At 36.3% G+C, this 24,630-nt stretch overlaps 1 protein-coding gene across 16 annotated transcripts in view; it reads right to left on the reverse strand.

Annotated features, from left to right (window-relative positions):
- Positions 1–24,630, reverse strand: part of HUWE1 (HECT, UBA and WWE domain containing E3 ubiquitin protein ligase 1) — a 166,495-nt gene that overhangs the window by 98,804 nt on the left and 43,061 nt on the right. For 14 of the 16 annotated variants that reach the window (XM_047843222.1, XM_047843221.1, XM_047843236.1 and 11 more), the window contains 6 exons: positions 6,087–6,149; positions 3,487–3,564; positions 2,388–2,435; positions 2,237–2,305; positions 1,532–1,631; positions 125–246 (listed from right to left, as the gene is read on the reverse strand). In XM_047843222.1, coding sequence (XP_047699178.1) covers positions 125–246; positions 1,532–1,631; positions 2,237–2,305; positions 2,388–2,435; positions 3,487–3,564; positions 6,087–6,149 — 480 coding nt within the window. The remainder of the gene's footprint in view (positions 1–124; positions 247–1,531; positions 1,632–2,236; positions 2,306–2,387; positions 2,436–3,486; positions 3,565–6,086; positions 6,150–24,630) is intronic. The other 2 variants (XM_047843237.1, XM_047843227.1) reach the window with 1 other exon arrangement.

The following is a 24,630-nucleotide window of genomic DNA, read 5'->3' on the forward strand; positions in this document are numbered from 1 at the left end:
CCAAAGAAGAAGAAGTAAAAGAGCCAAGCTTCCCTCTTGGGGTTCATTCTCAACCCCTGGGAAAAACCAAAAGGAAAATAAATACATACAAGCCTGACACACACAGGAGAATATTAATACTTACCATAAGCTGCTTATCTGTTATCTGAAGGACATCTACCAACTCCTCTATCAACCCATTATACAAGATACTGTTTGCGGACTCCTGCAAGGCATTGGAATACACTGCAAAAGGAGAAATAAACACTTTAGGCAAGAAGGCAGTGGTCAAGCCACTGCCCAATGACAAACCTTTTGGCACCTATTGGTTCTAAGAAAAGATTCCCTTCCAACCAGCACTGGAGGACAGAATCACTGAATTCTAGAGGACTGATCAAATATAGTGATAAGCCCTAAATACCCTCCAAAGTGAAAGATCCTCCTATTATTAGCATCGGTTGTCATGAGCAAGGATTTTGGGAAAATGGAAGTATGAAAAGAATGTGAAGAGTTAATGTTTTTTAGCACATCACTACTTGATATAACAACTATTGTACACTGGAGATAGACTTCCATTTTAGTCTCTTCATGTGCTTCTGTTTTTCACTGGCAACACTTTACAGGCTGTAAAGAAAAGAATTTTGGACAACTATAGACTAAGTCATAAACTTGTATGTCACTGTGGAATAAAAGCTGAGAATATCTATAATCCACTTTCAAAGAATCCCTCACAGAAGTAACAGTAGACATAGTCTCCTAAAGTGCAAACTAATGGGATTAGAACATAATTCATTTAGTTTACCAAAAACATACCCACCAATGTGCCAGAAGTTATGCTAGGTGTTGAATACAAAGTGAAAAGCAGGAATTTCACTTCAAGGAACTCATAGTTTAAAAGAGCAGACAATAACATACTAAGGCTGGTAATATTAACAGCAGCTATCATTTTATACCTTCTATGTGTCTGGCATGCTAGGTGCTTTATAGGTTTTCATTTAATCCTTATATTAGCCTATAAGGGAAGTGTTGTCCCAGTATTAAATGAAGAAACTGAGGCCAAAAGCATAACCCATAAGCTAATCATTTGCAGAATCTGGATGAGAGCCCAGGACTGATTCCAAAACCAGTATCCTTTCCACTCTACCACTCTACAGTAAAAGTAAAATGCATAGTATTGACTTCTTAACAAATACCTTCTGACTTAAAATTATACCACTGAAGGGACAGAAGAGGAAGATGAAATGGCAAGAGGAAGACTAGGGGCCAGGGGCGAGGGCTACCTGAACACCCATCAAAACAAGAAAAGGACAAAAATCAAGACTAAACCCATGTGCTATGTCTGTAAGTATTATATCCTTTTTCTAATACAACATTAAGGAGCTGAAGAATGATGAATATGGTGAACATTAGAAATGCTGGCAATTTTACAATTTAACTTGCCACTTAAAGTAACTACAATAAGCCTCACAGCATCAAGGACAGATGAAGCTCAAAGGAATTTATCTCTAAATTGCCAAATCAGGGCCTATTAATTACAGTGCTATTCTCTTACCTAATATAGATATAGCATGCAACCTGGCTTGAACAGCCTGTAATCGCTTCCTGTGATTAGAAAAACCATGGGCCAGCCGTATGTGTGTAAATAACAGCATCTGTAAAGATACAAGACCTAAATTAGCAATCAATGAAAAAGGGGACTATACTTTCTGAAGGTTAAATCTTACCTCTTGGGATATTTGTTAAATGGTTTATAGTTGCTATTTGTTAAGGTGTCAAACAGAACAATTCCACTCTGAGGCTAGCTGACAAAATGAGTGCCACAAAACACAGGCTCAGAGACTCCTAATATCCTAACATAAGCCAAGAACTATCACTATACTGACAGGAAACAAACTGAAGACATTTGGCAAGAGTTCAGATTGTAATTAATCAAATCAAATATTTTATTACTATAACAATGAACAGAAAAAAATAACACAACTAAATGTTTTCTTCTTTGGCATGCAAAGTGTTAAGCTACTAACACTTATTAGATTCACATGGTGGGTAAGGCAGCTTATGTTTTACCCAAACTCTCATAAGGACCTAGGAAGTTAGTAGGTGTCGGCCTCATAAAAGATGAGGAAACTAAGGCTCACTGAGGCTAACTAATTTACCCATGATCCTTTCTGATATACTGTCTCTCAGCCCAGCACACATCATTAATCTATATGGATAACAACCACACCCTTTAGATAATTATTAGGACCTACCATACCTGTTTATCCTTAGGAATGCTGTACATTTTGGTAAGAGATTCCATGATTTCAGAAGGGCTTTCTGAAATCTACATTAGAAAAAAAAATGGTTAGGAACAAAAAGTAAACTGAATGTTAGGAAACTAGCCAATAGTAAAAAATTCCTCTTACCTTGTCAAGTTGTTCTATGTGAATATAATGTAGTGTGTTACTAGTCGTCTGAAATTTAAGATAGGAGAGTTATTAGGAGTCACTGTAATACCTCAGCTTGCCCTGCCATAAGACTGCAAGAGAGTCGTCTGAAAACCAAGATGCCACCCTAGGCTGAAGCCTAACTGAATGCTCTTAAAGTCAAAGCAACTTTAGAATGCCCCAAAATATCCATTTTATATACAGAATATTTTCAAGAAAGCTTCTTTGAAGATAATACTATCAAAATATAATGCACAGACACATTTCATATTCTTCCTCATTCCTTAAAAAAAAGTTTGTCACTTTTAAATTGAAGTATAACTTACATACAGTGTTTCAAGTGTACAGTATAAGGATTTAGCATTTCTACACATTACTTAGTGCTGATCACAGTTCTCTTTATCTCCTTTATTTACTTCACCTACCCTTCCACCCACCTCCACTCTGGCAACCACCAGTGTTTTCTGTATTTGTATTTTTTTTGTCTTTTTCTCTTCCTTATCCTACAGATCATGTATTCATAGCAAAGACAAAATCCATGAAAATGGCTTCACTCTCCAAATATGCATTACAACTGTTTTCAAGGAGTCATTAATCTATAAGGATTATTCATTATGCTATAGATCAAAAAGAAGATCTTATTCACTAAGCTACTTCTAAACAAAAATAATTTTAGTATTTCCTCAAAGAATATGGAATGATCACATAATTGAAGCAGTACCCTGTAAGCAATATATAGACTTCTTGCAAACTGGCTTAAGTAGAGAAAGTTGAGTGATAACTATCCAGACTTAAACTGCATGTTGGAATTCCCAACTGAAATGAAGAAAAATGCACGTCATGGCAACACACCATAGAGGAGTCCTATCCTTCACCAGCTCCAACATAAGTAAGATCCAAACCTACCAGAGCATACAATAACACTTATTCCTGAGAAACTGGTAGATGTATATAAATTGGGAGGGCAGCAATGTAGCTCAAAACCATTCCCTCATTTAACTGAGGAGTCCTAGAAAAAGTCAACCCCAGTTACAGTACATGATACACTCTATCAGAACAAGTCTATCATGAGACTTACTCTTTTCTCGATTTTGACCTCGGCCCCAGGGTCTGCATAGAATTCAAAGTGTAGTGTAGTTGCACTGGGTGGGTATTTCTGTGTATAAAGCACATGAAAGAATTAGATACCATCTTCTCCCCCACTCTTCCTTCCAAGTCCTAACCACTTGTCCAAATCATCGTAGCAGCAGAATAAGCAGTATAGTCACAGCAGCTACACTGCCTTTACTCCTTTCTTAGCAGAATTCAGATGTCTTATAAGACACAGAATCAGGGGCGCCTGGGTGGATCAACTGGTTAAGTGACTCTTGAGTTCGGCGCAAGTCATGATCTCAGTTTGTGAGATCGAGCCACACATCGGGCTCTATGCTAATAGCAAGAAGACTGCTTGGGATTCTCTCTTTCCTTCCCCCCACAGCTCACGTGCACACTCTCTCTCAAAATAAATAAATAAACATTAAACACACACACACACACACACACACACACACACACACACACACACACACACACAATCAGGAGGATGAAGCCCAAGGCTCCAAATGCCTTCATATTTCTTACTTATAAGTTATCAGTTGCCCTTTCAAGAGATCAATTCTGGCTGCAGCTATTCTTAAGAGGGAAAAGAGAGGCAAGTCCACCAACCAATAATAAATAAGAATCCAAGAAAGGATGGAGAACAAATATAAGAGTCTAGGTACCAGCTCAAGAAGGGAAAAGAACATTCTCTTGGAAATTTTAGTGTACATCATCACCTCTGGAAATATTTTATTCAAACTATGCCTCACTGGTGTACCTTCTTAATTCTTCAAATAGTCCCTTTCATATCATTCTACACCACTTCCTATGATATCAAAATGCTTTCTGCACAGGTAAATACCAAGTCACTATGAACCAGACCCTGGCAACAAATCCTCTTTAACTCTAAAAAAGCAAAAACAAAATTAAGACCACAACAGAATGTACATTAGAATGAATCCTTAAAAGAAACCAGTAGCAGTATGGGACACTTGGGTGGCTCAGTTGGTTAAGCGTCTGACTTTAGCTCAGGTCATGATCTTACAGTTCATGAATTCAAACCCTGCATCAGGCTCTGTGCTGAAAGCTCAGAGCCTGGAGCCTGCTTTGGATTCTGTGTCTTGTTCTCTCTCTGCCCCTCCCCTGCTTGTGCTCTCTTAAAACATGAATAAATGTTAAAAAAAACAAACAATCGCAGTGGTTGTCTCTGGAAATGGAGAATTATTGTATACAATAATTCTTAGAAGTTTTTAAAACATGTATATATATGTTAATTCCTTTGAAAGTATACATCATACTTTTCAAAGTCTCACTGATACACCAAATATCAATAAATAGAAGGATGTGTGTGATTTCTCAACAAAGGCTGGGCCCAAAACAGGCATCATACAAACCTAGTAGAGTATATCATACTGTTTTGCCCAAGGGGTAAAGAACAAACTTGATACACAAATGGAGGCTCAGAATTAACCAACTTAAAGATGAAATGTTATTTTCTCAGAATTAGAATTCCAAACTGAATACTCTTTAAGATGTAGCTTTGCTCATTAGGTAACACTTATTTCCCATACTACCCAATATTCATTCCTATAATGCACACTAAAGAAAATATACCAACTAAGATGGGAAAGTAATTTGTTCTAATTTGTAGTTTTCTTTGATCAGAAAAAGAACCATTCCTCCAGGGGAAAAAGGCTTGCTAAAATAAAATCACTACATTTCATCACAGCTATTTGTCCTATACACGACAATCTGACAAAGGCAGCAACATCTGCTAAAAAATATAGTTGCTTCCTGACATAGAATGGTTTTCACACACCCAATTGTGATCCCAAATTGGGATCCCAAAGCAACATAGCAAAGCAGAAAGGAGGATGGCCTAAGCTTGTAATCTAAGCACAGATAAAAAGGTAGGACAGGGCATGAGTGGTAAACTTGGAAAGCACATGTAACATTGTAAAGGTCCCAATAACTCTCATGGCAGAACTGTTCCCAGTGTCCATTCTTTTTTTTGTCTGTGTGTTTAAAATTTTTTAAAGTTTATTTTATTTTGAGAGAGAGTGAGAGAGCAAGAGAGCGTGTGAGCACACACAAGTAAGCAAACGGGAGGGGCGGAGAAAGAGGGACAGAGGATCCAAAGCAGGCTCTATGCTGAAAACAGCCCGATGCGGGGCTCGGACTCCAAACCATGATATCATGACCTGAGCTGAAGTCAGATATTTACCTGACTGAGCCATCCAGGCGCCCCTCAAGCATCCATTCTTAAAAACTGCACCACACTGCCCAGAGTTCCAACAGTTACAGTGAAAGAATGCAAGCAAATGCACTTTCTAGGATTTCTCATGACTTTCAAACTGATTCACCAAATGCAGCATTCTACTTAAGACCTGGGTATGAACATACACCGTGTTTCTGAAATTCTTCCAAATGCCAACACAATGAGGGCCCAAACACCTAGATAAGGTGTGTTCTGTCTTAACTGATGTCAGGTTCCTCAAAGATCTTGATCTGAAGTGGCAACTTAATATTCCATATATTCATTGTAAAGTAAGGCTCAAAATAATAGCTCTGCCAAGATACCCATATCCAAGAATTACTTACCATCATATGCAAGTCTCTGCAACATTCTGCAAGTCCAAAGCCATTCTCCTTTCCACCCCAGCTCTTAACAAAGGAAAAAGACAGTGTTAAAATAGTGTTTAAGGTAGCCTTGTATATAAAATACTTAAAAAGAGTATGTGGCTGCTTGAAACACAGCGTCAAGGAGACAGCCAATGTGAAAGTCCAACAAAGAGAAGGAAGAAATAGAAGCAAGGACTAAAGACTCAAGGCAAGGGGCGCCTGGGTGGCTCAGTCAGGTTAAGGTCTGACTGACCTTAGCTCAGGTCTTAATCTCAGTTTCTGAGTTTGAGCCCTGCGTCGGGCTCTGTGCTGACAGCTCAGAGCCTGGAGCCTGCTTCGGATTCTGTGTCTCTCCTTTCTCTCTCTGCCCCTCCCCTGCTTGTGCTCTTTCTCTCAAAAATAAACAAACATTAAAAAAAAAAGACTCAAGGCAAGATGATCTGGGCTAAAGGTAATTTCTCCAATGAGATCAAATAGCGACTGGGAAGAACATAAGCAACTATTGCAAATAATCGAACTGTGCATGTTTGCAGTCATACTTGCTGACAGGTAAGTCTTATCTCATCAGGCCTTCAGTATTCTGCTTTCCAAATACATTTTCACCTCCCTCACTAGACTGAGGAATCACATGCTCTATATCTCCTTTTTTTTTTTTTTTAAAGTTTATTTATTTTGAGCCGGGGGTGCGGTGGTACAGAAAGAGAATCCCAAGGAGGCTCCAGGATGGGACTCGATCTTGCAAACCATGAGATCATGACCTGAGCTGAAATCAAGAGTCGAGCACTCAATCTACTGAGCCACCCAGGAGCCCCTGTACAGTTCCTTTTTGACATGGTTGCCAAGTTGCAAAGCAGAAGACTGTATGTTGCTTACTCTAAATATACTCTGCCTCCACAAAGTCTAAAAACTCATCAAGTACTAGCCCCTAAGGTACTGGGGGAGAATGACTAAATTGTACATTATTGGCTTTCAAATCCAAACCTCTGACCATATAATCTTGCTTAATAAACTAGCTTGCATTTTCAATGTGTTTGATATCAAACATTTTTATTTTAGTCTGATTCGGATGCTATCAAGGGTGGAATGAGCATTTATTGAAATCCTTCAAAGGCAAATGCATTAGTCCTCACTTCCTGGGACAAGGCATACAATACAATTGGATAAAACAACAGACAAAGTGAAAAGCTTGGGGAAAAAGGCTGGGGAATGAGATGCTTTGGAGAATAAGGACTTGGAAAAGTTCCACAGATTCCTGGGAATCTAGAAGGCCATGTGTGTGCCTGAGGCCAACTAAGCACACTCGTAGAAAATACCTGAGAAGGCCCTAAGTTCCACACCTCTGGATGAGCATCAGGCTCTGTGCAAGCCAGAAGTAAAGGCTAAGGCAGAGTTATAAACATCCTGGTTAAGTACTGAAGATATTGAGTATTGCCACTAAAGATACCAACGTACACACAGAACCCACCTACAAAGACTGGGAAAAATATGTATTTTTTTGTTCCAGGAGTCTAAGGCAAACCACTAGCTGACCACTAAACTAAGAGAACAGACTTCAATGACCACACAAAAACAGTTATGAAATCACTTCAGAAAAGTCTAACTAAACAACAAACCATAACAAGCCCTAGGAAAGAGTGAGAATTTGATTTCCAGAGCAGCCACATTATAATATTAAAAATATTTTTAAAATATTAAAATAATTTAAAAATATTAACATTAAAAAAATAATATAATATTAAAAATATTTTAAAAATTATATATTAAAAATATAAAAAATTATAAATATTAAAAAATAATATCCATTATTCAACAAAAAAACTATGAGGTGTGCAAAGAAATGAGACACTGTGCAACACATAAACGGGAAAAAAAAGTTACACCAACATGAACATGAGCAGTGATGTCAGCATCCAAATAAGGCCAAATAAGACCTCACTGCCACCATGCAACAACAATTTGGCATCCATCCATGGACATAAATGCCTCTGCTGGAGTTGGGAAACCTAGCCCCATAAGCCAAGGGATGGGGGCGGAGTCTCACCCACCTGTTGGGTAATAGACCTACAGACCTTGGTCTCAGCTATAGACCCTGCAGTAGCCTGTAAACCAGCTGCAGCCAGTCTAAGGAGCCCCAGAAGAACACGGTCTTAAAGAATCATCCACAGATGATAAAAGTTAAAGGATAAAAGTATTAAAAATATTAAAAGCTAAAATAATTTCTTAAAGAATATACACTACAAAAAGAGGTAAACTGAACATTAAAAACATAAAATGAATTTGGAGGAAGTAAAAGGGTGGAATATTTGTATACAATCAAAGTTATCAGCTTAAAATACACTTTTATATCTATAAGATGTTTACATAAGACTCATTGTAGCCAGAAACAAAAACCTAGTTAGATACAAAAAAGATCAACAGAAAGAATCAAAGGATATTATTATGGAAAACCAATTCACAAAGGAAGTTAGCAAGAGAGGAAGAAAGGATGAGGAAAATACAAAACATCCTGAAAACATTAAAAACATAAAAACAATAAAAACAAAGGCATTGCCTTTGCCCATTAATAATTACTCTAAATGTAGGTGTACTGATTTTCCAATCAAAAGGCACAGATGGAATACTTAGATGGATAAAAAAAAAACAAGACCCAGCAGCTTCCAAAAGACTCACTTCACCTTTAAGGGTACATGCAGACTCAAAGTGAAGGGCTGGAAAAAGATATTCTATGCAATAGAAACCAAAGGAGAGACAATGGGTAAGCTATACTTATTTCAGACAAAATAGACTTTTACTCAAAACCTGTAACAAGAGACAAAGAAGGTCATTATTTATAAAGTGGTCAATTCAAAGAGCATATAACAATTGTAAATTATATACATACAATACTCGAACACCTAAATATATTAAGCAAATACTAACATCTAAAGGGAGAAACAGATAACAATACATAATGGTAGACTGGTACTTTCAACAATGGTACACGCTACTTTCAATGAGGGATAGATTGCCCTGACAGAATATAAGGAAATGTTAGACTTGAACTGTACATTTTTTTAAGTTTTTATTTAAATTCAAGTAAATATACAGTATGATATTAATTTCAGGTGTATGATATAGTGATTCAACACTTCCATACAACACCTGGTGGCTCATCACAACAAGTACACTCCTTAATCCATATCACCTATTTAACCCACCCCGAACTCACCTCCCCTCTGGGAGTTTTTCTCTATAGTTAGGAGTCTGTTTCTTGGTTTGCCTATTTTTCCCATTTGCTTGTTTGTTTCTTAAATTCTACATATAAGTGAAATCATATGGTATTTGTCTTTCTCTGACTTATTTCGCTTAGCATAATACTCTCTAGCTCTATCCATGTTGTTGCAAATGGCAAGACTTCCTCTTTTATATGGCTGGGTAATATTCCTGTGTGTGTGTGTGTGTGTGTGTGTGTGTGTGTGTGTGTACACACACACGTACATCTTTATTCATTCATCAGTTGATGGACACTTGATTGTTGCCAATAATCTGGCTATTGTAAATAATGCTGCTATAAACATTGGGGAACATTGGGTGCATGTATCCCTTTGAGTTAGTGAACTATACTTTTTAGATCAATGGACCTACCAGGACTATACAGAACATTTCACTGAACAGCAGCAGAATATACACTTTTCTCAAACACACATAGAACATTCTCCCAGATAGATTATATGACAGGTCACGAAACAAGTCTTAGCAAATTTAAGAAGACTGAAATTATACCAAGTATCTTTCCTAACCACAATGGTACGAAACTAGAAATCAATAGGAGGAAAACTGAAAAATTCACAGTATGTGGAAATTAAACAATACACTCCTGAAAAATCAAGGAGTCAAAAAAAGAAATCAAAAGGGAAATTAAAAAATATCTTGAGACAAAAAATAAAATGCAAACACAACTTATCAAAACTTATGGGATGAACCAAAAAAAGCTATAAGAGGAAATTTACAGGGATAAATGACTACAGTAAGAAACGAGAAAGATCTCAAATACAACCTAACTTTATAACTAGAAAAAGAACAAACTAAGCCCAAAGTTAGTAGAAGGAAGGAAATAACAATGATCACAGCAGATACAAATGAAATAGAGACAAAAAAAAGAGCCAACAATACATGAGCTCAATAAAAATAAGAGGTGTGTTTTTTGGAGTGGGGGGAAGATAAACAAAATAGACAAAACTTTAGCTAGACTAAGAAAATAAGAGTGAAGATTTAAATAAAATCAGAAATGAAAGACACATTACAGTGGATACCACATAGATAGAAAGGATTATTAAGAGACTACCTATGATTTCTCTAATATATGGAATTTAAGAAACAAAACAAAGAAGAAAAGGAAAAATACAAAGAGAGAGAAAAACCAACAGACTCTTCACTACAGGGAACAGATGTTACCAGAGGGGAGGTGGGTGGGGAGACGGGTGAAATAGGGGGTCGGGGTTAAGAGTACACTGATAATGAGCACGGAGAACGTAAAGAATTGTTGAATCACTATACTGTACACATTAAACTAATAGAACATTGTATGTTAACTATACTGGAATATTTAAAAACATAATAAAAATAGAGACTACTTATGAACACATTGCCAAATTGGATAACCTCTAAGAACTGGGTAAATTCCTAGAAACAGAGAACTTACCAAGGGTAAATAATGAAGAAATAAAAAATCTAAGCAGACTAATAATGAGCAGGAATATTAAATCAGTAATCAAAACACAGAAAAGCCTAGGATCAGATGGGTTTCCCTAATACATTCATCAAACATTTAAAAAAATTAATACCAATTCTTCTCAAATTCTTACCAAAAATCTGCAGAGGCCAGACTTCCAACTCATTTTAAGAGGCCAGAATTACCCTAACAGGACACTAGAAGAAAACTACAGGCCACCATCTCTGATGGACAAAGACACAAAACTGTCATCAAAATACTAGCAAACCAAATTGCACAGCACATCAAAATGATCATACACCATTTTCAAGTAGGATCTATCCTTGGGATGCAAGGGTAGTTCAACAAAAACAAGCCAACAAATATGATACACCATAATAACAGAATAAAAGACAAAAATCATATGATTATGTCAACAGATGCTGAAAAAAACATTTGACAAAAATTCAATGCCCTTTCATGATAAAAACTAAAACAAAAGGGATATAAAAGGAACACAGCTCAACATAATAAAGGCCATATGTGACAAGCCCATAGCTACTATCAAAATCAAATGGTAGAAGGATGAAAGCTCTCCAAGATCCTGAACACGATAAGGATCCCCACTCTTAACACTCCTATTCAATACAGTACTAAAAGTCCTAGCAGAGCAATTAGGCAATTAAAGAAATAAAAGGCAACCAATTTGGAAAGCAAGAAATAAAACGGTCTCCATTTGCAAATGATGTGATCTTATGTATACAAAAAGCCAAAAAATCCCACCAAAAAACTGTTAGAATTCAGTAAAGCTGCAGAATATAAAATAAACATATAGAAATCAGTCACATTTCTAAACATTAATGAACTATATGAAAAAGAAGTAAAGAAAACAGGCAGCACCAGAAACAGTAAAATATTTAGAAATAGATTTAATGAGGGCGTCTGAGTGGCTCAGTTGGTTGGGTGTCCAACTTCGGCTCAGGTCATGATCTTGTGGTTAGTGAGTTCCAGCCCCATGTTGGGCTCTGTGGGGACAGCTAGCTTGGAGTCTGGAGATGGCTTCGGATTCTGTGTCTCTGCCCCCCTCTCTCTGCCCCTCCCCCTCCACCGCTCACTCTCTCTCTCAAAAATAAACATTAAAAAAAATAAATTTAAGGAAGATGAAAGACTGTACACTGAAAACTAAAATGCTAACGAAAGAAATTAAAGACACAAATAAAAAGATATTCTGTGTTCATGAATCCCAAGAACACTGTTAAAACATCCATACAATCCAGGGCGCCTGGGTGGCTCAGTTGGTTAAGCGTCTTGACTTTTTAGCTCAGGTCATGATCTCACGGTTCCTGAGTTTGAGCCCCATGTCAAGCTCTGTGCTGATAGCTTAGAGCCTGGAGCTTGCTTCAGAGTCTGTGTCTCCTTCTGTCTGCCCCTCCCCCAATTGCACTCTGTCTCTTGCTCTGTGTCTCAAAAATAAACACTAAAAAAATAATTGAAAAAAAAAACATCCATACAATCCAAAGTCACCTGTAGATTCAATGTAATTGCTATCAAAAGTCCAATGACATTTTTCAGAGAAATAGAAAAAAAAATCCTCAAATTTATATGGAACCACAAAAGACCCCAAATAGCTAAAGCAATCGGAAGAAAGAACTGTAAAGCTAGAGGTATCATACTTCCTGATTTCAAACATTATTACAAAGCTATAGCAATAAAGAAGACCCAGTATGATATTGACATAAACACAGACAAACACACCAACAAAACAGAATCAAGAGCCCAGAAATAAACCCTCACATATATGGTCAACTAATATTTGAAAGGGAGCCAAGAATAATCAATGGGGAAAAAATAGACTCTTTGATAAGTGGTGCTGGGAAAACTGGGTAACAAAACGCAGAAAAAAGAAAATAGATTCCTTTCTTTTACCACTCAAGAAAATGAACTTGAAATGGATTAAAGACTTCAACATGAGACCTGAAACCATGAAACTCCTAAAAGAAAACATACAGGAGGGGCGCCTGGGTGGCTCAGTCAGTTAGGCATCTCACGTCGGCTCAGGTCATGATCTCACCGTTTATGAGTTTGAGCCCCACATCGGGCTCTGTGCGGACAGCTCAGAGCCTGGAGCCTGGTTCAGATTCTGTGTCTCCCTCTCTCTCTGCCCCTCCCCCACTTGTGCTCTGTCTCTCTCTCTCTGTATATCAAAAATAAACAAAATGTAAAAAAAAAATTAGGAAAAAAAAAAGAAAACATAGAGGAAAAGCTCCTTGACACTGGTCTTGGTAATAATTATTAGTTTTTTTGGATAGGATACCAAAAAGCATAAGCAACAAAAGCAAAATGAAGTGACACAACACTAAAATAATTCATACAACTCAGTAACACACACAAAAAAGATTTTAAAATGGGCACAGGAGTTAAATAGACATTTTCCCAAAGAAGACATACAAATGGCCAACAGGTATTTGAAATGGTGCTCAATACTGCTAATCATCAGGGAAATGCAAATCACAACCATAATGAAATACTGCTTCATGCCTGTTAGAATCAAAATACAGTTAAGAAATAAGTATTGGCTAAGATTTGGAGAAAAGGAGACCCTCATGCACTGTTGGTACAGTTCCTAGTGAAATGCTATCCTCAAAAAATTAAAAATAGAACTACTATATGATCCAGCAATCCCAATTCTGGGCATATATCCAAAAGAGATGGTATTAGGACATCAAAGAGATATCTTCCCTCTCATATTAACTGCAACATTCACACCAGCCAACCTATGGTGACAAACTAAGTGTTCATCTATGGATGAATGGATAAAGATGTCACACACACACACAGACAAACACAGGACTAATATTCAGCCAGGAGAAAGAAGGAAATCCTGCCTTTTGTGACAACATGGATGGACCTTGAGGGTATTTTAGTAATTGAAATAAGACAGAGAAAGATAATTACTGTATCCTATCACTTATATGTGGAATCTAAAAAAGCTGAACTCCTAGAAACAGAATGGTAGTTGCCAGGGGCTGGGGCTTGGGGCAAATGGGAAGATGTTGGTCAAAGAGTATAAACTTCCAGTTATATATGATAAGAAGATCTGGGGATCTAATGTACAGCATGGTAACTATAGTTAACAATACCGACAATATACTTGTCAATATAGTTGACAATATACTTGTCAGTTGCTGAGAGTAAATATTAAATGTTCTCACCACAAAAAATGGTAACTACAGCAGGTGACAGAGGCTGAGCACAGGAGGAGGTACTGGCCAAGCAGACATAGAAGGGGAGTTATGGAAAACTCAAGAGGACAAGGAGGGCAGTTTAGAAGCCAAGACTAATGTCCAGTCAAATACTGAAATGAAATTAACTTTATTATTTTTTTAATCTTTAAGCCAACACATATTTTATTTATGCATTTTTATTTTACTTCTAGTATAGTTGACATACATAATTGCTAAATTACTTTCAAGTACACAATACAGATTCAATAATTCCATATATTACTCTGTGCTCATCAAGGAGTGTAATCTCCTTCAGCTATTCCACCCATCCCTTCGCCCCCGCCCCAGCAACCATCTGTTCTTTGGTTTTCCCTTTGCTCATCTGTTTTGTTTCTTAAATTCCAAATGAGTGAAATCATATGGTATTTGTCTTTCTCTGATTTATTTCACTTAGCATTATACGCTGTAGCTCCATCCATGTTGTTGCAAATGGCAAGATTTCATTTTTTTACGGCTGAGTATTATTCCATTACACACACACACACACACACACACACCCCTTTATTTATTCATCTATTGATGGACACATGCTACTTTCATCATTAGGCTGTTGTAAATAATGCTGCAATAAGCATAAAGGTGTATATATATCCTTTCAAATTAAGTGTTTTCATATTCTTTTGATAAATACCCAATAGTGTGATTACTGGATCATATGGTAGTTCTATTTTAAAAATTACATTTTCAAAGAATATTTAATTCGTGTGGGAAAATACCATGGGTTATGTGGGGGAAAAGCAGCATATGAAACACAACGTTATCAGTTATTTTTTCTACATGATGGTGACTGAGGATTGTTATTTTCTTCTTTACAATTTTCTGTGTTTTCTTAATTTTTAACACTAAACATGTATTACTTTTGTAAACATTCTGAGACAAATAGATTTGAAAAATAAATTCTGGAAGGTGAAAAAAAAATCAATAAATCTGAAGCTAGGTCAATTGCATTACCCAGTTGAAAGAGTGGAAACAAAGAAAATTAAAAGTAAAGTCTAAGAGTTATGTGGGGACTCCATCGAGTGTACCAACATATGCATAATGAGAGTCCCAGAATGAAAGGAGTAAGAGGAGCAGAGAAATTAAAGAAATAATGGCCAAAATCATATCATATTTGACCAAAGACTTGACCTATAAATCCCAATTCAAGAGAATAAGGACTTGTCAAGTACCAGGCATCCTCAATAAGATCAATAGCTAATTTTTCATCAGAAACCACGGATGTCAGAGTACAGTGGGAAGACACAGTCAAAGTCCTAGAAGAGTAGAACTGCCAGTCAAGAATTCTGGACCTGGCACAATTATCCTTCAAAAATGTAGGAGAAATTAAGACATTCCCAGATAAAAGCTGAGGGAGCTTGTTGCTGGCACACGTGATTCAAGAAATGCTAACTGGAGTCCTTCAGGTTGAAATGAAAGGGCGTAAGACAGTAACTTGACTCCATATGAAGAAATAAAAGACACCAGTAAGGTAACTACATAGGCAAATTATAAAAGCACTGATGTATTTTTAGTTTTATAACTCCTCTTGTTTCGTGTGCTTGAAAAGACAACTATATAAAAGAGTAATTATACATTTATGTTGATAGGCACACAACGTATAGATGTAATTTGTGGCAACAACAATACAAAGTGGGGGAAACAGCTACACAGGAGCAAAGTTTTTGTGTGCTATTAAAACTAAGTATTTAAAAAAATGTTTATTTTGAGGGAAAGAGTGCAAGTGGGGAAGGGGCAGAGAGAGCGGGAGACAGAGGATCCCAAGCAGGTTCCAAGCTGTCAACACTGGGCTCGATCTCTCAGACAGTAAGATCATAACCTGAGCCAAAACCAAGAGACGCTTAACTGACTGAACCACCCAGGCTCCCCAAAACTAAGTTGGTATTAATTCAAACTAACTTCTCAAAAATCAAGATGTTAGTCTAACCCACAAAGCAAACATTTATAACTAGACAAAAGATAAACAAGAAAATAGAAGACGAACTAGACCTAACAGATATAATAATCCACACAACAGAACACACATTTCTTCTGATGTACAAGTAAAACATTCTCCCAGATAGACCACAAAACAAGCTTCAAGAAATTTAGAAAGAATAAAATCATATAAAGGTATCTTCTTCAGAATGGAAAGAAATTAGAAAATTCCCCAAAATGAATGAAAATAAAAACATGACATACTAAAACTTATAGGATACACTGAAAGCAGTGCTTACAAGGAAATTCACAGCTATAATTGCCTACATTAAAAAAAAATATCTAAAATTACTAACCTTTCACCTTAAGGAACTAGGGAAAAAAAGAGTGAATGAGACCCACAGCAAACAGAAAGAATAGTAAAACTTAGAGCAGAGATAAATGAAACAGAAAATATAAGTAAACCAAATTTGGTTCTTTGAAAAAAAAAATCAACAAAAATAGACATGCCTTTAGCTAGACTGACCTCCCCCCTCAACCCCCCGGAAAATAGAAGTTCTTGCTTTCTCTTTCAAAGGTACATATAGATAGCAGGTACCGGTGAAAAGGGAAAGATTTAAGGCAGCTGGCTATTATGATGTTCATCTTCGACAGTCAGAACAAGTTACTAGATTTTTCTGATCTTTACCTTAATCTATGTATAAAATTGAGAAAATGATGCAGCACGCCTGGGTGGTTCAGTTGGTTGAGCATCTGACTTTGGCTGAGGTTGTGATCTTGCAGTTTGAGTTTGAGTCCTGCATCAGCCTCTCTGCTGTCAGCTCAGAGCCCACTTCAGATCATCTGTCTCCCTCTCTCTCTGCCCCTCCCCCCTCTCAAAAATAAACATTAAAATATACAGTAAAAAAATGAACCATTCCTGTTAAAAAGAATTGAGAAAATGATGCTTGTAGCATCTTTCTCAAGATTAAATGAGACAAGAATGTGTAAATTAGAAGGTCCAACATTAAGAACTTAATAAAAGCATCTGTTACCACATACTGATGCATTAAAGATATTCACTGTGGCATTATTTACAATAGAAAAATATTGAAAATAACCCAAACAAATAAGAGCAATGTTATGTAAACAGAGAATTGTATGATGGCATAACTTCACAGTATTTAAAGTATTCACTTACAGAAGATATAAAACCGTACCTTAATATCAATTTTTTCTCTGATGGTATTAGTTTCATCCCCAAAAAGACCTTGCCCACCCAAACAACAAAAGAAGATGGAGTTATACTTTCTCTGAATGCTTTTACCTTCATACTTTCAACACTCCACTTTTTAATACATCTTCATTTGATGCCACATAGAAGAGACTGAGATTCAAGCCAAGGAATTATTGGCTTGAAGGAATTATTCTGCAAGGCAGAATAAGCTTGAAAAGCTGTACACCTTCACAATTATTTTCCTTTTGTTCTTCTGTTGTCACAATTGTTTTAGTATTAACTTCCACTATTCATGTCATCACAGAATCTTTCTTCCCATGTTTTGTAATTAATAAAAATCAAGCACCAATGACTTGCCCTAATAAGCTGGAATCCTTAAAAGACCATGTGCCAAGTCAAATCTGATTCATGAAAGTCTGTGATAATGTAACATTCATATTACCATTATATTAAACACAAAGAAACATTTCTTACAAAATTATGCAAAATTAACAAGGGAAAACACCAATGCTAGTATATTAAATGAAGTTATAAAATTATATATACCATGTGTTCAGCTATGTAAAGAAGTATGTATAAAATAAAGTCCAAGAAAATCTACCAAAATACTAAGGATACATGATCATGATAAATTATCTTCTGTAGATTTCTGAATTTTTTAAAAATATCAAGCATATATATTTTATTATGAGGAAGTTTCTTGTGCAGCCAACAAGGTAAATCTATGGAATGTTTGAAATTCTAGGGTACTTATTATTAGTACTACTCAGAGCAACTAGTTCTTTGTTCTTTTTATTATACACATATACCTGGTTTTTCAACTACTACGTGACCTTTATAAAGAACAGAACATGTTTTATCCAGCACAGGCTGGTTATATACTTCTTGAATGGTGTCAACTGGAAGGTTTGGGTGTGGATTCAAGAGCCAGGTCTCAGGCCGATACCCAGGTTTGGAATAAAAACCATGCTATAACAACCCCAAACACCTAAGACAGTAACAGCAAATAATGCATTTCACACTTTATCAGGGACTAAGAGCCTATAGGCTTTTCCCGAAAATAATATAACTTCTGAATGTCATTATCCTCATCTATCCTATAGTGTTATCATATGATCCTAGCAATTAAGCAGACACCCAATAAATAACTATTGTATCAACCATGCCATAAAGGCATATTTGACACCACGTCACTAGATGGGATTTGCTAAAGAATAAGTATTCAGACATCAGGAAAAAGCTTGATGTTCTTTGAGATGAAACTGTAAGAATTCAGTAAGATTTTGTAGCTTTACAATAGGACAGACTAGACCAGTGGTTTTCAAAGTGTGGTCCCTGGATCAGCAGCCTTAGTATCACCTAGAAATTTGTTAACAATGCACATTACCGGGCCCTGTCCTAGGTCTACTGAATCAAAAACTGGAGGGGGAAAGAGGTAAAGGAGTGTGAGCAGGGGACGGAGACCAATCTATGTTTTAATAAAGTGACTCTGCTACATGGTCAAGTTTGAAAACCAGTGTACTAGACCTTCACCAAACCAACTGGCTTTTAACAATTCAATAAGCCTTCTTGGAGAACTTCCCCTACATTTGCAATTTACTAGCCACTGTTCATATTTACAACTGGCCCACATCATTGGATTAACTGAGTCACTAAAAACCTATCATGAGAAAAGATACCACATACACAGTCATTTTTCATAAAGACCAAAACATGATATTCAACACTTTTCCTAAAAGCCATTCCACACTTTTTCTGAACCATTTCTGAAAACAAGTATGTACATAAACACAATAAACAAAACAACATGAAGATTTGGAAAAAAAATTAACAGATGACAAAGGGCTATTATCTCCAACGAGCTTTTATAGCAGAAAAACACTAAACTAAGAAAAAAATAGGCAAACGAACAGACAATTCACAAGAGCAAATCCTAATAGCCCAAAAAAGATGCTCAAATTCACTACTCATAAAGTAAGGGCCAATTAAAGTAACACGGATTATTACTGGGACTCTTTCACAGAATCAAAACTATCAGTAAGTAAGGGTAAAAGTACAAGATTGCTTAATGTACCAATCACTGTTAACAGGAAAAAAAAAGAGTATGCATTAATAGGGAAATAGTTGTATAAATTACAGAACATACAAACTATGGAATACTGTGTAACCTTTAAAAGAATGACATAGCTATACAGCGATTTAGCGAATTTTAACAAAATATTAAATAAGAAAATTTAGATGCAAAAGTGTCCTGCCTTTGTAATTCAATGACAAAAGTACCCTTAAAAATACCCTCTATGAGGTTAGAGAGGGAGAGAGCCAAAGCATAAGAGACTCTTAAAAACTGAGAACTGAGGGTTGATGGGGGGTGGGAGGAGGGGAGGGTGGGTGATAGGTATTGAGGAGGGCACCTTTTGGGATGAGCACTGGGTGTTGTATAGAAACCAATTTGATAATAAATTTCATATTAAAAAAATACCCCCAATGTGTCAATATAATATGAAGATAAAATACATATAGGATTGTAGGAAGACTGTAGGAAGATGACCCAAGAGAAAGAAGAATGCACAAAAAAACTGTGTGACAGTATGTATAGGTTTGTGCAAAATAATGTATATATGGTCTTAAAAGAAAGCAAATATAAAAGGGAATATCATGTAGTTATGTGCTGACAACCATCTTCAAAAATAGCTTCCATTACGTACTTGCAACATGATCAGCATTAAACCTAAATGTTTCATGACCTGTTAGTTTATACCTGAAATCTAGGAGGTAGATGATCATAATCCCCAATTTACAGATCCATAAACTGAGATTAATTTGATCTGTTAAGAGCTCTAGGTCCTCTAAATCCAGGTTCTTAACCACATGCAAGTGAATACATGTATTTGTTGCACAGGCGTGGATAACAAAAGAATTGATTCAAAAAGCAGTCTAAAAACTGAAGAGACATGAACCAAAATGTCTATGAAGACCACTGTTATAAAAACTGTTACATTTCAAAAGGAAGATGTAGGAGAAAGCAAACCATATCAACAAGTTACATTTTTAAAGAATTTTACATTTGAGAAAAATGAAGTTTTAAAATTTTAATAGGGAGTGTAAGTAATGATAGTTATTATTACTTAACACCTAGCATATTATGTCTAACCCCTCAAAAACCTGCAAGATTCTCTTATTTGTAATAACAAAGCATCACACACTATGTATTAACAAAAGCTGCAATGTATTGCACCCATCAAGATTCTGAATTGTTTGGGACTTAAAAATCAGCCTTCAATCTACAGTCTCTATGTTATCCCAATTCAGAGGAAAAAGGAAGCATACCTGTCAAAGGTAAAAGGAGTCCAAAACACAAAAGAACATACAGCAGTCCCCCAGTATCTGCAGTTTCATTCTCCATGGTTTTTGGTACCCACAGACAAGAGCAATCTGAAAGATGATCCTTCTTCTGAGGTACTGTCAGATAGTCAACAGTAGCCTAAGGCTACATTATGATGACTATGTCACATTGCTTAGTCATTCACCTCACTTCATCTCATCACATAGGCATTTTATCATCTCATATCATGACAAGATGAAGACTGAATACAGTACAGTAAGTTATTTTCAGAGAAACCATATTCATGTAACTTTTATTATAGTATATTCTTTTTTTTTTTTAATTTTTTTTTCAACGTTTATTTATTTTTGGGACAGAGAGAGACAGAGCATGAATGGGGGAGGGGCAGAGAGAGAGGGAGACACAGAATCGGAAACAGGCTCCAGGCTCTGAGCCATCAGCCCAGAGCCTGACGCGGGGCTCGAACTCACGGACCACGAGATCGTGACCTGGCTGAAGTCGGACGCTTAACCGACTGCGCCACCCAGGCGCCCCTATAGTATATTCTTATAATTATTCTATTTTATTATTAGTTATTGTTAATCTCTTACTGTGCCTAATTTATAAACTAAGCTTTATCACAGGTATGTACAGGAAAAAAAACAGTATATATGGGGTCAGTACTGTCTGCATTTTCAGGCATCCAGTGCGAGTCTTGGAATATATCCCCCATGGATAAGGTGAGGAGGCAGGGAGAACACTGTAATAGCAATCATTTAAGCAATCCTTCCTGGTAATAGAATGGTCTAAGGGAAGAAATGAACCTGATAATCCTGAACTATCCAAAAACAACAGCAAAAAAAAAAAAAAAAAAAAAAAAGAAAAGAAAAAAAGAAAATCCTACACTTCCACACTTTGCATATGTGTGCCATGTAAGAGTACAGTATACATCTTAATTTTTACTTTCTAAATTAATATCTGGCAAGATATTAACTCTGGTAGGTGTGTTATGGCTCTACACAAAATACCAAATTAACTAGAATGTTCTTCCATCTTTAAATGTAAAGCTTGTTTTGAAATCTGAAAACCATTCAACATAGTATAGCTCTTGGAAAGGGGATGGCACATATAAGCAAATAGATCAGGTTTCAAACCCCAGTTCCATAAACGCCTGGTTGTGGGAATTATAAGCAATCACTTCACCTTGCTTAACACCTCATACTCTTCATCTGTAAAATGAGGATAATTCCTAGCTTCAGAGTATTAAGAGGATTACATATAATAGGTACTAAGTCAGGTTAACAACTATAGCACAATGGAATATAATAGCCATTAAAAATATATCTACAAAGTCATTACAAATTCTCAATTATAAAAATAATACATAATACACAATGGCTATAAAACATTCAAAGTAGAGAATATAAAAAGTGAAACTCACCCACCATCGTTCCCCCCAATTCCCTTTCAGAGCTTACAATTAGATATGTAACTTTCTGGACTTTACTAATACAGTTTTACTTTTGGACTTCTAAAAAACCATAGACGGGATCTTCAACTAAGTTTTCTTGCTAAGAGATCCTTTCATTGAGGAGCTTTTTTAGTGTCATACATCGGTTGATGCCATGTTAATTATGACATTTCAAAAATTTTTCTCAAACAATGGTGCAATAAGAATACTTCAATATAACTTTTGCACACATCTGAATATGTTTCTAACATTTCTTTAAAACAGAACTATTGGATGAAATAAAATGTATACATTTTTATTTTCTTAGAGAGAGAGACAGAGAATCTTAAGCAAGCTCCACACTCAGAGTGGAGACCAATAGAGAGCTCAATCCTACAATCCTAGCCTCATGACCTGAGCTGAAATCAAGAGTCGGACGCTCAACTAACTGGGACACCCAGGCACCCCTAAAATGTATACATTTTTAAATGAAAGATGTGGCCAAACCCTACAAAAGGACATTTTGACACCAATAGTTTATATGTACCTGTAAGTACTGTTTCCCTACAACCTAGTCAATACTATATACTATTGCCAATCTAGTGGTTAAAAATGACCTCACATAATATGCATTTCCCCATTATTCCTAGTGTAAACTTTTCATGTTTTCTTGACCAATTCTTTAAAAATATTTAATATTCCTCTGTGAACTGTCTGTTCATATACTTTTGCATGTTTTTCTACTGGATTACTTACTACATTTTTAATAATTTATAGATGCTATTTTTATAACATTATTCCTTTGTTGTATGCAGTACAAATATTTTTTCCCAGCTTAAGAAGTCATCTGCCTTTTAATTCTTACACACAAGTTTTAATATTTTCACATAAAATCTGTCAACTTTAAAAAAGGGCTTATAGGTTTCTTGACTTAGGAAATCCTTCCTCATGAAAGATGTTCAAGAGTTGCCTATATTTACTCCTAAATATGTTTCTAGGATTTATGTGAATAGGGTGAAGAAACGACCTACAACACATTTTTCCCTCAAACAGCCAACTGTACTTTTCTTTATAAATGAGGCTATTTTATTCTGCAGATATGTCTATTTCTATGCCAATTAAAAAAATTAAAACTACTATGGCTTTATATTTTGTTATCTGTTACAGCAACTGACCCTGATTCTTTATCAGTATTTTCTTAGATATTTTTGTGCCTTCTGCTTTCCAGTAAATGCTATTAACAGGGCCTCTACTTAATCAATTTGACAGATTAACTGTATTCTCCATGCCTTCTGTAAAATATATTGACTAATGCAATCTTGCTGCAATCACTCTTTTGCTCCCACCAGTTATCGGTAAGTGTACCAAGCCAGGTGTTGGTCTTCAAACTCATTTATGTCAGCTGTCTGTAGAGCAATTAATGGTGTCAAGATTTTAGTTTCTAAAGGAACCTGAATATAGAAGGATGTGAAAATACTAGGGGCGCCTGGGTGGCTCAGTTGGTTAAGCGTCCGACTTCGGCTCAGGTCATGATCTCACAGTCCGTGAGTTCGAGCCCCGCGTCGGGCTCTCTGCTGACACCTCAGAGCCTGGAGCCTGTTTCCAATTCTGTGTCTCCCTCTCTCTCTGACCCTCTCCCGTTCATGCTCTGTCTCAAAAATAAATAAACATTTAAAAAAAAAATACAAGGCCACCTGGGTGGCTCAGTCAGTTAAGCATGTGACTCTTGATTTTGGCTCAGGTCATGATCTCACAGTCATGAGACAGAACCCCATGTTGGGCTTTGCACTGAGTATGGAGCCTGCTTAAGATTCTCTCTCTTTTTGTGCCCCTCCCCCACTCATGCACATGTGCATGCTCTCTCTCAAAAAATATTTATATAAATAAAATACCATATAAAACAATGATTTAAACTGAAAAAGGAACTATCTTCTTAAAATAAAAACTAATCTGAATACTTGGCAAAGACTAAAAGGCAAGATGCTAAAAGTAGTGTCAGGGCGCCTGGGTGACTCAGTTGAGTGTCTGACTTCAGGTCATGATCTTGCAGTTTGTGGGTTTATGCCCTGCATTGGGCTCTGTGCTGACAGCTCGGAGCCTGGAGCCTACTTTGCACTGTGTCTACCTCTCTCTCTGCCCACCCCCTCTGCTTGTGCTGTCTCTCAAAAATAAATAAACATTAAAAAAAATAAAATAAAAAAATATAAAAATAGTGTCAAGTTAGGGGAAAGAGATTCAGGGGTAAATTATAGAAATTTCTAATTCTGTATTCAAGTTCCTTTACAAACCATGCTACTGGTGCAGAGCTCACTTGGGATTCTCTCTTTTCCTGCCACTCCCCTGCTCGTGTGCATGCACGTTTTCTCTCAAAATAAATAAACTTAAAAAAGTTCTGCTTTAACAACATTTTAACAATAATTAACCTACCAACTATTAACCCTAATTTGATCTAAGAGGGCTTCTACTATATTGAGTCTTCTCATGCAAAAAATGGCATCATCTGTCTTTGCTAACAAATTTAGATCATTTTTTAAATCTGTAAGTAAGGGTTGTTTTGTTCTAACAGATCTTAAATACTGCTGGTTAGGTTTATTTTCTTTTACTTATTTATATACACCATCTGTCCATCCAATTACTGCCCATACAC

This window comes from Prionailurus viverrinus, chromosome X (genome assembly GCF_022837055.1).
Source record: "Prionailurus viverrinus isolate Anna chromosome X, UM_Priviv_1.0, whole genome shotgun sequence".
Taxonomy (NCBI): Eukaryota; Metazoa; Chordata; class Mammalia; order Carnivora; family Felidae; genus Prionailurus; species Prionailurus viverrinus.